The sequence below is a fragment of the Euprymna scolopes genome, chromosome 27 (genome assembly GCF_053919585.1).
Source record: "Euprymna scolopes isolate OS-2025 chromosome 27, ASM5391958v1, whole genome shotgun sequence".
Lineage (NCBI taxonomy): Eukaryota > Metazoa > Mollusca > Cephalopoda > Sepiida > Sepiolidae > Euprymna > Euprymna scolopes.
The window spans coordinates 108,593,652-108,612,096 of NC_136508.1; the positions used below are offsets into that span (position 1 = coordinate 108,593,652).

The window sequence follows — 18,445 nt, forward strand, 5'->3', positions numbered from 1 at the left end:
ATGGTTGCCCTTACGAGTAGCAGGGGAAGAGGACGACTTTCCCTTGTATGTAACGCATGGGCTGTGCAGCGAATTGATCTTGGGGGAGGATTGGCTCCGAGCCAAGGGAGCCAGACTCAGTTTCGACCTTGCTGTACTGACGATAGGTGAAACGGAAATTCCCTTGGGAGGCGAAGAACACGACGAGTTGCCCATTTTGGCGAGCGCCGACATGAGGATTTCGCCCAGGATGGCGATGTCTTGTGCCGGTAGGATTGAAACGGGGAAGGAAATAAAAAGGGGATTAGTCCAGATATCGCCCGTAGAGAAATACATGGATAATGAAGAGGGAGTGACGGTGAGCGAATCGGTTGTCCAAGCGTCGGGGACGATACCTGTGTTGATGCTCAACACATCGGGAAAGACGACCAGAATAGAAGGAAGAAGAATGGTAGTGAAGAGAAGGAAAGCTATAATTATTATTTTTTTTTTGTTGATTAGCCACCTTGGGGAAGCGGCGGTGCACCGCCGGGCCATCATGTGTGCGGAAGGGCCCCCGTGCATGTGAGGGGCCTGGAGGGCGTGGCGCTCGTGACTCTCGGGTGTGCTGAGGAAGCGAGAATAGTCTGATGTTGAGAGTGATTTTAAAGCCTTTAAACTGTCGAGTAGGAACAAAAATGATTGGAACAGGTTGGAAAGAGTTTAACAGTCAGAGTGATTTTAAAGCCTTTAAACTGTCGAGTAGGGACAAAATGATTGGAACAGGTTGGAAAGAGTTTAACAGCCAGAGTGATTTTAAAGCCTTTAAACTGTCGAGTAAGGACAGAATGATTGGAACAGGTTGGAAAGAGTTTAACAGTCAGAGTGATTTTAAAGCCTTTAAACTGTCGAGTAGGGACAAAAATGATTGGAACAGGTTGGAAAGAGTTTAACAGTCAGAGTGATTTTAAAGCATTTAAACTGTCGAGTAAGGACAGAATGATTGGAACGGGTTGGAAGGAATTTAACAGCCAGAGTGATTTTAAAGCCTTTAAACTGTCGAGTAATGACAGAAGGATTGGAACAGGTTGGAAGGAATTTGACAGTCAGGGTGGTTCTAAAGTCTTTCGAGTAATGACAGAGTGATTGGAACCTGTTGGAAAGAGTCTAACATAGAGAGCTCAGACCGGTTCTCTACTTGTATCATTTCAGGAATGTATGGACGAAAAGTAGTGGTACTATTGGCGGCCTTAGCGGTAGCAAGTATGTGGGAGCAGAGCCTAAATACCGTGTTTAAAAAGACCAGTGAAGTAGTGATCACCAGATCAAGGTGGTTGGTCACGCTAGTGATAGACCTGCAGCCGTATAGAGTGGTGATCGAGCGGTTGAGTGAACAAGTGGCCAAATTGGCCAAGATCGAGAGCCAAATAATCCAAGAATATAGGGGTCGTAGCGAGTACGTGCAGTTACTGGCCTCCCTGAGGAGGGAGACCATCGTAATGGAGGCTCAGTGGGAGGATATGAGGTTCTACCTAAAGGAAGTAGAGTTGCTCCGAACGAAACCGAAGAGATCGGTGCTGCCGATAGTGGGAAAGGCCCTCCACGTATTGTTTGGGACGGGATCCGAGAGTGATGTAAGGATCATTCGGAGGAGATTGGAACAGGTCGAGAAGGACCAGGAGGTGTTTGCACACGTAGCCGAAGAGAGCGTATCAATCCTAAATGTTACCAGGTTAGAACTGGCCAAGAACAGGGCCAACATAGGGAGGCTGTTTTCCCAGATTCGAGGATTCAAGCGAATATAACCCAGCTGATATCCACGGAATTACGAGAGTTGGATGGTTTTGTGCAGAGGTACCTGCAATTGTTGGCCATAACGAACAGGGTCCATCAGACAGGGCGACAGGTAATGATACAATTGGAAACGTGCGGGCGCAGCTGGATATGTTGTCCTTGGGACATTTGTCGCCGAGTATAGTGGCTCCAGGGAGGTTAAGAGAAGTGCTGTTGGAGATACAGTCGAAGTTGCCCCCCCACTTGAGACTGCCGGTAGACCCCACCGAGCGGTTATGGAGATACTATAATGCCCTGGGCTGCGTTACACTGTTGGAAGAGGATAGACTCGTTGTACTAGTGTCGATCCCCTTGTTGGACCACGACAGTACTTTCGAGATATACCAAGTCATGAACCTAGCCATGCCCTATCCCAGAGCGGACCAGAAGCTAGGGGCAGTGGCTAGATATAAGATGGAAACGGACTTTATCGCGTTAAACATGGCGAGAACAAGATTCATGTTGCTGACCGGTGAGGAAGCCAGCCGATGCTGGGCTGACGCCCTTGGAACGTGTGGGTCAACCAGCCCCATTTATGTAGTGAGTCGATACCGGTTGTGCGTACTAGAGCTGTTTAGAAAAAAACGAACCGGGGATCAAAGAGAGTTGCAAGGTAGAAATCTTAACGAAGGTAACATTACCTTCTGCAGTGGGGGTGTCCGACGGGATTTGGGCGGTGGTAACCCAAGAGGGAATAGAGTTAACCCGGGTTTGTGACAGGAAGCCCCCGAGAACAGTGAGAGTCGCTGCGCCATTGTCTGTTATAGAGCTACCCATGGGTTGTGCCGCGCACGGGGCCTCGATTTCCTTGCCCCCGTACTATCAGGCGGAAGAGAGATTCGAAGATAGGGGGTCCCTTAAGAAGCTAATAGAAACCAACTCCTGCGGTTGGGTGGAGCTATGGGAACCAATAATAAGGGAATTCCCCAATATTACCTTACAGAAGATGCCCGAAGTGTTGGGACTGATCGAAAAAATCAGTCTAGAGAAATTGAGGTTTAAATTAAGCCGAGTCAGTAGGAAAGAGTCAGGGGGGAGGCCAGAAGTGTTTGGAAAAATAGCTTGGCCGATCATGAGTATTCTAATGGTAGTGATAGTTTTAGCCGTTTTGGTAAGGTATCTATGGGGAGGATGGAGGAGATTACGTGATGGTAACCCGCCGACGACAACGCACCAGAGTGGAGCGGGGATACCAATGAGCGCCCTTTCTCGGGGCGTGGAAGAAGAGCCTGAGTTGCGGCTATCAGAGAATCAAGCCGAGGACCTGGTAAACCAGATCCGCGTTGAGGAGGAACCCAAGCCGGCAGTGAGACCCTCGAAAATCGTCCAGCGACCCAGGATGGAAAGGAAGTAAGAGAGACAGGGAAATCTATATCCCCAGGTGATTTTGTGACATAAACTGTACATGGCTTCTTATGTGAAGAGAGGGAGAGGGGACCACCGGAGGATTCCTTGTGTGTGTGTTTTTTTTTCTCTTTTCTTTATTGGATTTTGGGTACTTCACTGAAGAGGAAAAGAGGAGAAGATCCTTTCTTTACCGCACGCTAACTATTGAGTAATTCAAGGAAAAAATGATTTTTTTTTTTGTTTTGGTTGTTATATTTTTTTTTTGCTTGCATGCTTCGGATTAAAGAACGATTTCGCGAGACAAAGAAGGGAAGGAATCTATGAATTGAACTTGTCAATGTTGTCCTTATGACACTTAGGAAGAGGAAGGGAAAATGGACTCAACGACCCTACCTTATCAATTGCATGCTAACTGTTGAGTCGCTATTAACTCTTTGTATTTTAATTGTTTTGAACAAAAATGCAGACGAAATGAGATGAAAAAAAAATTTGCAAAATTTTCGAGACGAACAATTTTATGCATATCAGATGGACCGTTGATCCAAGAACATTTTTTTTTCTCTTTCTATTTTATTTTGTTTGGTTCGTCCTATGTTATTAATTATCTTCTTTTGCATGCTGAAAGAGAAGAAAGATTTTTTTTTCCCCTCGTCGGGTTCTCAACTGTGAAAAAAAAAAACGGGGGAATGGAATGCAACCCACACGCCTACCTACATACATAAGTACATATACGACCCACACTGGTTCGGAGCAGAAGCTAGAGGCAGGGGACGTGCGTGTAATTGATGACAATGACACGAAAAACAGGGGGTTGTATGTAACGAAGCCGGGCGACACCGGATAACCTTGCTTCCTAGGTTGAGGGTGAGTGGGATGGAGCTGGGCGAGAGGTCTCAGTTCCATCTCGTGAGAAACCAACGAATTGTCATCGGGTGACAAGTAAATTATTTGGAGTTCAAAAGGGCCAGATTAAAGATAAGCCAGATGTCGGGTTGGCGAGGAAAACGCAAGGAGGTCTGGGAAGGGTCGACGAGTAAAGTCGACGATCCGAGTGTAAATGATAACATGATTCACTTAAACCAACAAGGAGAGAGAGAGAGAAAGAACAAACCCCGAAAACAATTGAATTAGTCATTCTAATTTTCAGGGAACAAATTGGTTAAATGCCTAAGACAGATAACTAATTCTCGGAATTGAATCGAGAGGGGGTCGGTTGGGAAGGAGAGAGAGAGAGAAAGAGAGAGAGAGAGGGAGAAAGAGAGAGAGAGAGAGAGAAAGAATTATGATTACCCGTTGAATAGAGAGATTGGGTCGACTACAGAAGGAAGGGGAGGATGACGTTTAATAAAACTACTGCGGAGATAGACAAAAGGAGAGAATCAGACAGTCTGTCGAACAGAGAAGTTGGGAAGCCACGCGTGCCACTAGCCTCCTCTAATTGAGACGAAGAGAACTAACAAGACGGCCACTTAGAGTTTTTGTTTAAATACACTGTGGGGGTTGCATTCCAAGCCTGACGAAAGTATAAGTGACGAGCCGAGCCTTAATGTATACTGAATCACTAAATGAACAGCCTAAAACTATCCTCATCGTTGTTGATTGTTTCCATTTATACTTATGAAGACTGCCCTTCGATTTCAGCATAACCAAACTTGACTTTCCAGCCGTCGCAGACAGAGAGAGACGGCCACCGACGAGAAGACGATCACGACAGAAATTACCAAGAATTCCCGATTGGGTGTTACAACACTAGATGGCCAGATACCAACGTCCAATTTGGAGAGACTTACGAGTAGCAGAGGGAGAGAGACGGATGCTTGTGCGGGGTCCGAGGCTCGAAGGAGCGAAAATATAGCCAACCATCCTTAGGGTTAGTGCGCGTCGTTTTTCACCGTGCGTGCGCGACCCCTGCGAGGGAGAAAGGGTTATATATATATATGTATGTATGTATGTATATATATATATATATATATATATCAGTGTGTGTATGTATATATACCTTGTGTACATACATCAGCGTGTGTGTATATACCTTGTGTATATCTCAGGGTGTATATCGGGAAGAGAGATAATGGGAAAAACATTTATAACGGGAATGACATTTATATTCTGGGAGAAACATTTATAATGGATGCTGAGAGACATTTATAACGGATGCTGAGAGACATTTATAACGGATGCTGAGAAACATTTATAACGGATGCTGAGAGACATTTATAACGGATGCTGAGAGACATTTATAACGGAAGGACTTTTTTTACATGGTGATCACCACTTATCAAGGCTCGGAAGCCACTCGGGGATAAGGGTTATTGTGTGTACAGTAATCAAGGGGATAATATCGTAGTAATAGTTGGTATTGGAGATTTATAAAGTGTCTTACTAAAAGGAATTGATTAATCAGGAATTTGTTTACGTTGGACTTGAAGTCATCGAAGTTGTAGTCAGGTGGGAAACAGGCAAACGGAAGAGAATTCTACAAACGTGCACTTCTCAGAAAGAAGCTTTGTTCATGGAATCTACGTTTTGATTTAGGCACAGATAAAGAGTGGGGAAAAATGCTGACAGTGGTTTTAGTTAGGCGGGTTTTTATCGTGAAAGATTGTAGAGGGTGGACCAGAGATTGGAGCTCGGACGAGCACTTGCCATGGAAATAATGATAAAACAAAGACAGACTTGCAAGGTCTCTTCTGTGGGAGAGAGGTTGCAGGGAAGAGTGAAGCGAGGTGCTCGCTGGGCAAAACAACGAACAGCTCACTTACGATTAATTTTTCAAAACATTAATACGAAAGTAAATATCTGGAAAAATCAATTAAAAACAAATCATCAGACTTAGCTCGTTATAATAGATGTGAATTTATTTGCCTTGGTGTATCTCACTCGTGTTATTTTTAGTCCGAAGATACAGAAGAAGAAATCCTTCCCGACTGGTCTAATGTTTTTGACGTTACGTTGGGAATTAATTTTTTTAGAAAATTCGTCGAGTAAGGAGCGGAGGGAATAGATAAGAATGTTTTTATTTCTTTTTGTGTGTTGTTTCACCAATGGAATCGGCACAGGGCGGGCACAAGGTGTGTCGCGCAGGAGCGACAAAGCGTGGCAGTAACGTGTCTTACCTTTCTGGGGAGCGCGAGCAAAAACAGGGCGAGAGACTCCTTGAATTTGGCGCCACGACTTTTTTTTGTCTTTTTCTTGGAGCTCTCCGAAAACGGTGAATGTTCAATGTCCTGCCAAAATAAATTCCCGGGTAGACGCTACAAGAGAAAAGGTCATCCTCCACTAATCCACGAAGTCTATTTTGTACTTTGGCAAGGCAGGATAGGCTGTTTTAGAAGCTCCTGCCCAGATGTGGCAGCAGTACTCCATCTTTTGACGTACTTGGCTTTTATATAGATAGAGTAGTAAGATATCCTCCGGAGCCGGAGCGGAGCGAGCGGTAGATATTAAATAAACAAATAGGGCGCAAGCAAATTACACGGCGATCTGAATGTGGTTAACTATTGATTTTTTCTCATATTCACATCTGCGAGTCAGAACATTTTACAACAGTGCGTTATTTCTCTATCAAAGGAGGGGGTAATACATAGGAGGGCGTAAATCATGGCAAGTAAAACCAAAATGGTGATAACGCGATACAACGTTGAAATGCGTAAACAAACTAGAAACAGCTACTATACTTCCATCGTTAGTCGTTGATTGCACGTAAAACATCAGGTGGTTTAAGTCTGGAATTATAAGTTAAGGTCATCGTAAAGTTAACGGAATCGAATCTGATAAAATAATTCGCAATTTTCATAATGTAATCATGTGATTATTGTTTTGTTTCTTGTTGGTTCAAATCTATTTTTGTTATTTGATTGACTTCGTGGTACTGGTCGCGGTAAGAGTTCCCTGCCGAACACCCTCCAAAAACAACGATGTCTCCCGTTTCTCGCGCAGCCGCAAAGGACATGTTTTAGTTGCCATAGTAACAACACTTTTTATCGACATTGTTTTACTGTTTAAAGACAACTACACATTTATTAATAATATCTCACTTTTAATCACTTTTATCGGCTTTTTAAAACTTTTTTTTTTACTCTTTTTAAATGACAACGTTAATGTTTATGAATATTGAAATAAAACATTATGTTTATGAATATTGAAATAAAACATTACTACACATTTATTAATAATATCTTTTTTTTTTTTTTACTGTTTTACTGTTTGTGTCACTTTTATCGACTTTTTCTTTTATGAAACTTATCGGCGGTTCTTGAAATTTACTTACCACAAAACTTGTCGGCGGTTCTTGGAATTTACTTACCACAAAATGATGATAGAATAATAAATTTACTTACGTTTAATCAATGTTATTTTCTTTTTTAAATAGCATTTTCTTTTTAAATGACGACGTTTTTACTGTTTATGAATATTAAAAGAAAAATAATTACTAAACATTTATGGTAATCGTGAAGAAAGAGAGAGCCTGTTTCCTCCGTTCGACTATAGGTGGCGTTACTGTCTGTCCACCCAGTTACGGAAGTACAAAATGTATATAATGCCACCCTTGAAATAAAAAAAAAATGTTTTTGTTATATTTTAATTTTAAACATGTTTTCTTTTTTTGTGCAAACATATTTAAGTTTTATTTTTTTGCAAACATATTTAAGTTTTATTTTTCCAAACATTTACGTTTTGATGCTTGTTTATTTTTAAACATTTACGTTTTTTTTTGCAAGCATAAACTAAATGTTTTTGCTATATTTTTCTTTTAAACATATTTATGGGTACAACCGTTTTTCCGCGAGTATTTTTTACGCTCTTATGATAATAATAAAAAAATCAACGTTTTTTCTTTTATCTTTTTTATGGACCCCCCCCCTTTTTTCTTAATTTTTCTGCACTTATTTTACCTTTTCCGTAAGTATTTATATATATATATATATATATATATATATATATATATATATATATATATATATATATATATATATATATATATTTGAAAAAGGATATTGTAAAACCTGAATCTTACTTGAAGCTACTATTAAAAAATAGCGCGGTACCAATAAGTGCATAAGCAAACTTTTCAAAAAGAAAAATATTTCAAAAATATTTAGTTTATGCTTGCAAAAAAAACAAAACAAAAAAAAACCCCGTAAATGTTTTAAAATAAACAAGCAACAACACGTAAATGTTTGGAAAAATAAAACTTAAATATGCTTGCAAAAACAAAAAAAAAAAAACGTAAATATGTTTGAAAAAACAAAACTTAAATATGTTTGCACCCCCCCCCCAAAAAAAAAACATGTTTAAAATTAAAATATAACAAAAACATTTATTTTTATTTCAAGGGTGGCATTATATACATTTTGTGCTTCCGTAACTGGGTGGACAGACAGTAACGCCACCTATAGTCAAACGGAGGAAACAGGCTCTCTCTTTCTTCACGATTACCACCACATTTATTAATAAGAAAATGGGTGCTAGTGCACTTATGATCCGCGCTATATTTTAAATCGTATTTCTAAGCTTAAAGTTTAATGTTTTTTTATTCAATTGTAAGGTTTAAGTAGAGAATAGGTACAAAACACCCTCCCCGTGTTAAGAATGGCTTTTTAAATAATAACATTAAACTTTAAGCTTATAAATACGATTTAAAATATAGCGCGGATCATAAGTGCACTAGCACCCATTTTCTTATTAATAAATGTTTAGTAATTATTTTTCTTTTAATATTCATAAACAGTAAAAACGTCGTCATTTAAAAAGAAAATGCTATTTAAAAAAGAAAATAACATTGATTAAACGTAAGTAAATTTATTATTCTATCATCATTTTGTGGTAAGTAAATTCCAAGAACCGCCGACAAGTTTTGTGGTAAGTAAATTTCAAGAACCGCCGATAAGTTTCATAAAAGAAAAAGTCGATAAAAGTGACACAAACAGTAAAACAGTAAAAAAAAAAAAAGATATTATTAATAAATGTGTAGTAATGTTTTATTTCAATATTCATAAACATAATGTTTTATTTCAATATTCATAAACATTAACGTTGTCATTTAAAAAGAGTAAAAAAAAAAGTTTTAAAAAGTCGATAAAAGTGATTAAAAGTGAGATATTATTAATAAATGTGTAGTTGTCTTTAAACAGTAAAACAATGTCGATAAAAAGTGTTGTTACTATGGCAACTAAAACATGTCCTTTGCGGCTGCGCGGGAGAAACGGGAGACATCGTTGTTTTTGGAGGGTGTTCGGCAGGGAACTCTTACCGCGACCAGTACCGACTTCGTTATTTGTTCAATTCCTTCATTTTTTAAATGTTTATGTGAAATATTCAGTTTTGCATTTTTTTATATTTGGATTATTTGGATTACTGTTCTCATCTTGGATGTAAACAGTAGTTCGACTAATCCAAATCATAATGAAATGTTCAATCTTTTTCACGAGGAACAAAATAATGATTACACCGTTTTACGATGAACATAAGTTCTTTGTTCTGAAGCAGTTGATTTTTTCTTCTTATAATAATTTCACGTTTAAATCGTGTTTTTTGTCTTTTAATTTTGATTCTTTTATATTTTCATATATTTAATTGCTTAATGAATTTGACACACGAAACAAAATTTGTATCAATTTACTAAAAATTATATTAAGAAATCCTGACAAAAAAACACATTTTCTGCGTTGGACACAAAAGAAAAACGATTTTTTTTTCGTATTAAATTCCTGGAATGGAAGGTAAGCTTTTTTTTTTTATTTTTTTTTTTTTTCATTTTACAACAATATTATTCAACAACTTTAAAATAATCTTAAATATTAGAATAAGTTTATTTTTTTTATTGCAATCCAATAAAAATATTGGTTTCGTGTATAAAATATATATGAAATGTGACCATGTGGGTCAATGTCAAGTTTCTTTCCAACTCCTCAAAAAACTTTAAAATGACGACTTTTCTAGGTGTTCAATGATGCTGAAAACGAATATCACATTTAAATTTGGGGCAGATAAGTAGTTTTCATGATATGAAGAAAGTACTTTTTCAAAAAGTTGGGAGGAATCAGTTTCTTATATAAATTTAACGTAAAAAAAAAATACCCACTTTCTGGTCACCTAATAATTTCGTCATATAAAACAAATTTGAAAATGAAAAAAATTGAACGAATTTCATAGTAAAAAATATCGCCGGTTTTTGGATGTGCTGAAAACGAATATCACAATTTAAAATTGCTTTATGATATGAAGAAATAACTAAGTGACCAGAAAGTGAGTGCTCATTTTACGTAACTTTTATATAGGAAAGTGATCCCCCACTTATTGAAAAAGTAATTTATATCACGAAAACTACTTATCTGACTCAACTTTAAATGTGATATTCGTTTTCAGCGTCACCGAAAACCTATTCAGGTCGTCATATTAAATTTTTTTTAGGAGTTGGAAAGAAACTTGACATTGACCGAAATGTGTTTAAGTAAAATTTAAATATTAAAATAAGTTTACAATATGAAAGGTAAGTTATTTTTTATGCTTTAAAAAAATCCCATTCAATAACTTTTGAAATAATCTGAAACACTTTTTTTGCAATCTCCCTCAAAAATATTGATTCTTAAAATTATATTAAACATAAAAAAGGTTTAATTTAATTGGAATCCAATAAAAATATTGATTTCGTCAATTTCAATGTGGGCACTCATGCAGAGAGTGAACTGTGCTGAAATAATAACGTTATTATTTAAATAAGCCATTCTTAACATGGGGAGGGGAGGGTGTTTTGTACCTATTCTATACTTTAACCTTACAATTGAATAAAAAAAACATCATAAAACTTAATAGCACGGATCAGTAAGTGCACTTGCACTGCGTATTATTGAGAAAACTTGAAGCACTTACCTGCGACTCTCAGAAAGAATGGCAGCAGAAATCTTTTGTGTGGGCGATGACTCTTTTTATATTGGTAGTTGTTACGTTTAACTTATTTGATTGGCTAACTGGATTATAAGAAGGATGGAGTGAACTGAATTTTGGTTGTGATTTTAGTTTGGGATTGGAGTTGAAGGAAATTGAATCGTTACTCTTATTACCAGACCAACAAGGTTCTACAATTTTTACCTAGTCACAGGTCGCAACAAACCATTGTTGCAAAATCCTTGTTAACCTCTAACTTTTAGTGGAGAAAGTTTCCACACATTGCAACACTGATCTGCAGACCTTGTGCATTTTTTTTTCTCTTTTTCTTCTGTTATTTTTTATTATGACCGTGGAACAAATGTCTTCCCTTGAGGATTCCTTAGGAATGCAAGAAAAAACGGATCACCTTCTTGAGGCCCTTTTGGATACAGAGGAAAGATATAAACACATTATCGGATACACATTAGGAAAATTAAAGACAAGAGTCGCAGTGGATGCATGTGCCTTCAAGAACACCACAGACAACATAAACGAGTGGCTTTCTAAAGTGGACCAAGTTCAGGAAAACTTGGTTAAATTCCTTCCTAGAGATAGGGTGACACCACATGCTTCTGACCTTATCGAATTCAAAGAAGTGGAAAGAGATTTACAAACCTTAACCGCAGAGGTTCACAAGGATGATTCTCCCCCTCCCTTCATGCTCCCAAATATAATGCAGCCATCTCAAGTTGACACCTCTATGTTTAGGCCTAAGGTCAAATGCCCTAGTTTTGATGGCCTGGACTTAGAGAACAAATTTGCATTGAGAGATTTTCTCACTAGGTTTGAGTATTTCACTTCGGAATTAAAATCAAGTAGAGAAAAATTAATCTACCTCAAGACTTGTGTTACGGGACGTCCGTTTCGGCTAATCCATCATCCTAAGGAGACATCCAATAATTATGATGCTGCAATAAAAATTCTTAAGGATAATTATTGGGATGAAGAGGGCATTAGAGAGGAGATATTCTCCAGCCTATTCAAACTGTCCACACAAGGCAGGTATGATATTGAATAGCTTAAGAACTATTTGTCTCAGGTTAAATACGGAATTGGACTCTATGTTGGGATATGGATTTATGGAAAGAAATTTTTTTTTTTTTACATAGTGATCACTACTTATCAAGGCCCGGAAGCCACTCAGGGATAAGGGTTATTGCAAGTACATTACGTTAGTGTGGAGATTTGATGAAGTGTTTACTTAAGGGGTGGTTCATTAGGAATTTGTTAACGTTGAACTTGAAGACATCCAAGTTGTAGTCCGGTGGGAAGCAGGCAGATGGAACAGAGTTCCACAGGCATGCAGTTCTAAGAAAGAAGCTTTGTTCATGGAATCCGTGTTTTGATTTAGGCACAGATATAGAGTGGGGGAAATTTTTCACAGTGGTCAGCTAGATGGGTGTTTTTCGTGAAAGATTGGCGAGGGGGGACCAGAGATTGTAGTTCAGACGAGCACCTGCCATGGAAATAACGATAAAATAAGGATAGGCTCGCAACGTCTCTTTTGTAGGAGAGAGGCTGCAGGGTAGAGAAAAGGACATCCCCCACTAAGCCATGAAGTCTATTTTGTACTCTGTCAAGGCAGGATAGGCTGTTTTTAGCAGCTCCTGCCCAGATATGGCAACAGTATTCCATCCTTGGATGTACTTGGCTTTTATATAGATAGAGAATTGCATCAGTAGTAAGATATCTTCTGGAGCGGTAGAAGGATCCCACCATCTTTCCAGCGACCTTGGCAACAGACTTGATGTACATGTTCCATTTCAGATCAGGAGTAAAGGTCAAACCCAGAAGCTTGTCAAAACATGGGGCCTCACCCAGACGAGAGCCATCCATCACAATTGATGCCAGATGGGGATCAGAGCGTTGATGATGTAAGGATAGGAGTTTGGTTTTAGATGCATTAAAGGTAACCAGCCACATCTTCCGCCACTGAACCACGCGCTCGAGATCAGAAGAGAGAGAATTAGAGAGAACTTTTTCATTTACAGCCTTTGATGTGTTGCTGTAGATGGTCGTGTCATCAGCATAGATGGCAACGAATGATTTAAGTATGTGTTTAGGGAGGTCATTCATGTAGATCAGGAAGAGAGTTGGGCCCAGGATTGACCCCTGAGGGACTCCAGCATTTATATTGCAGGCCTTCGATTTTTGCCCATCTACCACTACTCTTATGAGCCTATATACCATACATTTCCTCAAAGATGGCGTCGTTGTCGAGAACTCGGACTATGTTATAGGTGCACAAGTAACAATCATTTCAGTGATTTGTGTCCCTGTAAAAGAAGCCCTAAGGGCAATTGTGAGCGATGTTCAGCCCAGGACCATACCACAATCATGTACCCTATGCCATATACATCAACAAATGAATGTATCAATACCGGTTTGGGTGAGCAGCAGTGTATTTTGCCGATTACTACCATCGTACTACAAAGAGGGGACAAAGCTGTGAAGCTGCGATGTTTGATAGACACAGGCAGTCAAAATTCGTACTTTAGTGGAAGAATTTTGCAGGATCTGGTTTGTGACCCAAGATCCGTCTCGGAGGTAAACCTTGAGATTGTGATGTTCCTAGGAAGGAAAACCTGCAATTTTCAGCGACTTACCACAACAGTGGAGTTGACACCAGGAGTAAAGCGGCAGCTACCTATCCTTATTGACAAGGAATTAGATATCATTCATACAGTGGAGCATTTGCCGATTGTGGTTGAGAACCTTACGAAATTGGATTACACTCTGGATACAGATTTAGGAAGAAATGCCAATATAACTTTGGAAAGGTTATAATTTATGAAACCCTTAGATATGATAAAATGCCTTTCCCAACGAGAAGTGATTCCTTTTGGGGATCCCAGGAATTTCATGTTTCCTCATCAAATTATTATGATCCAACACAAGGTTCCAGCTTATGGAGAAGTCATGAGAACTGTTAAGTGTCCGACCTCCATCGTTAATAGTGTTCTTGATGTGTGTTCTTCTTATTCGGACCCCTATAAAGAAACTTTTGAGGACAGTACTGTAAAAAGAGGTCTGGATTGGATTTACAGTGTGGAGTCTTTGGGGCTATCAGAAAACGACACCTTGTCTGACTATGATGCCCAGAAGGTAGAGGAGTTTATGAGAAATATAGAGTTTAAGGAGGGACAGTACTGGGTGCAGTTACCGTGGCACACTGATAAATTAGCTCATGTGCGCTCTAATCACCAAGTAGCCCTCAAGGTGTTGGATAGGGTGGTACACACTCTGGAAGTGAAGGGCCTCTATGAGGAATATTTAGAGCTTTTTGCCGAACAAGAGGCAGAAGGCATAATAGAAACCTTTCATTGTTCACCTAAACAGTTCCATAAACATGTTTGGATCCCTCATTGACCAGTCTTTAAAACCGATAGCATAGCAACTACGACAATGCGACCAGTCTTCAACTGTTCATTGAAGGTCAAGGGAGGAGTATGCTTAAACGAGGCTGCATACCCAGGGGTAACTTTAACCGGAAACATGTTAAATCTAACTCTACTCTTTCGGACAAATAGATATACATTATTGGGAGACATCAAGAAGGCATTTCTGATGATTAGATTATCAAAGGAGTCTGATAGAAATAAGTTTTGTTTCTTTCTAAAACGGGATGATCGTCTGATATGTTACCATTATACGACCATTATCTTCGGCTTGCACCAAACTGTTGAATTCAAATTTTTATGTTGACAATCTGGTCAGTACGAATAATTCGGAAGGTGTGTTGAGAAAACTATATCATGAAATAAAGGAAAGATTGAAGAAAAGAGGATTTGATCTGCGATCATGTAACACCAAATTGCCCAAAGCTACAGGAATTGATGAGGAAGGATGAGACTTTGACAACTCACAGTTGTCCTCGGGAAAAAGTTCTGGGTTACAGATATGACCCAGAGTCGGACTCCATCAGCCTAGTCCAGCAAACTTGTGACCCCAACTTAGCAGCAAAACGTCAAATACTATCAGCTGCATTCAGTGTGTTTGACCCATTATTTTTATGTCTCCCAGTCACCATTCAAAGTCGCATATTGGTGGGAGAAATGTGGAAGGCTAATATTGATTGGGATGATCCCATTCCAAAGGAAATGCAGGAAAGGTGGAGATTACTAGCTAGTGATTTGTCGGCGCTTCATTCGTTATCGTTTAGAAGACAGGTACTTGATAGCGATACTGTTGCAGATTTATACATATTCACAGATGCCTCAAAAAAGGCATATGGGTTTTCTGTATATGCAGTTCAGGGAGGTATATCTTCTCTGATTTTTGCTAAGGCAAAGGTGACACCATTAAAAGCTAAAACCTTGCCAACGCTGGAACTATTAGCAGTTTTTTTGGAAATTAAATGTCTTAGTAATATTTTGAGAGCCTACCAAGGAACGAAATTTGGAAGTTTGTATTTGGCTGTAGATGCCCAAATTGTACTCACTTGGCTGATGTCCAAGCAGACGAGTCATAAGAACATTTTTACGAAGAATCGCTTCAAGGATGTGACACAGATGGAAGAAGTGATACTTGCAACTTACAACCTTACTATCAAGGATGTGACACAGATGGAAGAAGTGATACTTGCAACTTACAACCTTACTATCAAGGATGTGACACAGATGGAAGAAGTGATACTTGCAACTTACAACCTTACTATCAAGGATGTGACACAGATGGAAGAAGTGATACTTGCAACTTACAACCTTACTATCAAGGATGTGACACAGATGGAAGAAGTGATACTTGCAACTTACAACCTTACTATCAGGTATATGTGCCTTCTAATCAGAACCCCGCGGACCTAATGACTAGAGAACTGACAATAGCTAAATTTAAGGAAAATTTCTCCTTTTGGAGTGCTGGACCAAACTGGTTGTCTGGTGAAACTGTCTGTTGGCCTGATAGTACTTTGGATTGTCTTAGTGCAACCAACCAGCAAATAGTTCGTACGAACCTGTTGTACACCTGTAATGAGAACTGGTCTAAACCTATCATCTCCTTTGACAGATTTTCGTGTTTTAATAAACTTCTATGTGTGGTTTCCAAAGTCTTCGAATTTATATCCAAAGCAAGAGGCAAGGAACTGGACTATAAACAGGCTGCTGCTGATTACTTGTTCAAGACAATGCAACAACAGGCGTTTCCCCTTGAATTGAAGTTCTTACATGCACCTTATGATAAACCCATTCCGAACCTTGTGAGTCAGTTAAACCTATTTCTGGACAAGTCTGGTGTCGTCTACTCCAGAGGCAGAATCAAAAAAAATTTTACTCTACAATATGAGGTTTTAAACCCTGTATTGCCCGGGAAGAATCATCCCTTGACTAATCTAATTGTGAAGGATCAGCATGAGAGGGCTAAACACTTAGGTGTGCCGGCTACACTTAGTAGGATCAGGATGTCAGGATTTATGATACCTCAAGGCAGACAGGCTGTGAAGGGAATATTGAAGGACTGCTTTATTTGTCAGAAAATCAACTCTATACATTTTTCGTATCCTAAGATGACAGACCTGCCTAAACATAGAGTAAATCTGGTAAGGCCATTTCTACTTACAGGGATTGATTATACGGGACACCTGTGGGTTCAAAACCAAAATCTTCAATCTAAGGTTTACATTCTCATATTTACGTGCTTGGAAATCAGAGCAGTACATTTAGAACTGGTTGAGGACATGACAGTGCACACATTTATACTGGCCTTCATCAGGTTTTCAAACATATGGGGCTTGCCTTCTCACATATATAGTGACAATGCAAAGTCATTTCTTGCTGGAGTTAGTTTACTAAATCAGGCCCTAACTTCTTCCGAATTTGATGATAAATTTGGCCAGTATAATATAAAGCATGTTAAGATCCCTCTTCATTCGGTCTGGTATGAAGGAGTTTGCGAACGCATGATTAAAACATTAAAGGAATGTCTCTATAAAACTGTTGGAAGGTCCATTTATAGTCGATCTGAGCTGTGGACAGCCATTTCAGATGTCCAATGGGCAGTGAACAATAGACCGCTAACCTATGTGAGTTCGAACAACTCGGGACTGGAGGTAATTACGCCCAATCACGTCCTTCATCCAGATCAAAACCCTGGACTTCTTAGATTGGAGATTCAACCAATTAATGAAGGGGAACTGCCGTCCAGACAGATATTGTTGGAATCTTTGAAGAATCGTGATGAGCTGCTCAAGGAGTTTAAACGGATATGACGCGAGGATTACTTACTCTCTCTTCGAGAATGTAAAGAAGATCGTTATCCAACTATATCTAATAAGGTACGGCCTGGAGATATTGTGACGATAAAATCCCCGAACAAGTCTAGACCCTTTTGGGTATTGGGGAGAGTAGAAGAATTGTTTCCGGGAGATGATGGCATGGTACGATTGGCACAGATACGTCGGGGTGATGGGAGTGTGAAAACATATTCTCTTAAACATCTATATCCGCTAGAACTACATGCAGAATATGAACCACAAGAGGGTGGTCCGAAACCTTGTTATGATGACTGGGAGTCCATAGAAGGAATTCCTTGGTCAGAAACCAGTTTTGAGGAACCCACTTTAGTACAGGAGAGTGAGCAGGTTTGGATTTGTCCCGGATGTAATAAACCTGATGACGGATCGGCCATGATCTGCTGTGATCAATGTGATAACTGGTTCCATTTTAGATGCGTTGCGATCAGTGCAGCTCCACCAGATGAAAAGGATTGGGTTTGTCACCACTGCTCTGGTGATCAAGAATGAGGAATATGTATATTAAAAAGGCTTTACAAAATAACAATTGATTTTGTTTTCTGTTGAGTGGGAGTGTATTGAGAAAACTTGAAGCACTTACCTGCGACTCTCAGGAAGAGTGGCAGCAGAAACCTTTTGTGTGGGCGATGACTCTTTTTATATTGGTAGTTGTTACGTTTAACTTATTTGATTGGCTAACTGGATTATAAGAAGGATGGAGTGAACTGAATTTTGGTTGTGATTTCAGTTTGGGATTGGAGTTAAAGGAAATTGAATCGTTACCCTTATTACCAGACCGACAAGGTTCTACAATTTTTACCTAGTCACAGGTCGCAACAAACCATTGTTGCAAAATCCTTGTTAACCTCTAACTTTTAGTGGAGAAAGTTTCCACACGATTTAATCTATATATATAAAAATGTAAAGTTGGTTCATTCTAAACGAATAAAACCATATTTCTTCGTTACCAATTTATTTGAAATTTTCAGACAACCCATTTTTAGAGTCGAGGTATGTTTTTATGTTATTAAAATAAATTTACCTCGCGAATTATTAAAATTAAAATATTAAATAAAATAAGTATATTTTTTTAACCGTTACTGCGAATCTGTTCTGTTGATAAAACTGAACTTCCAGTTCGATTCATTT

At 39.0% G+C, this 18,445-nt stretch overlaps 1 protein-coding gene across 1 annotated transcript; it reads left to right on the plus strand.

Annotated features, from left to right (window-relative positions):
• The first annotated feature begins 15,871 nt into the window (after positions 1-15,871).
• Positions 15,872-17,272, plus strand: LOC145248765 (uncharacterized). Its single transcript, XM_080110405.1, has one exon. The coding sequence runs from the start codon at positions 15,872-15,874 to the stop codon at positions 17,270-17,272; it is 1,401 nt and encodes a 466-aa protein (XP_079966531.1).
• The last annotated feature ends 1,173 nt before the right edge of the window (positions 17,273-18,445 follow it).

What these genes read in the sequence shown, in the direction of transcription:
- LOC145248765 (XM_080110405.1), top strand. Translation starts at nt 15,872, where the DNA reads ATGACTAGAGAACTGACAATAGCTAAATTTAAGGAAAATTTCTCCTTT.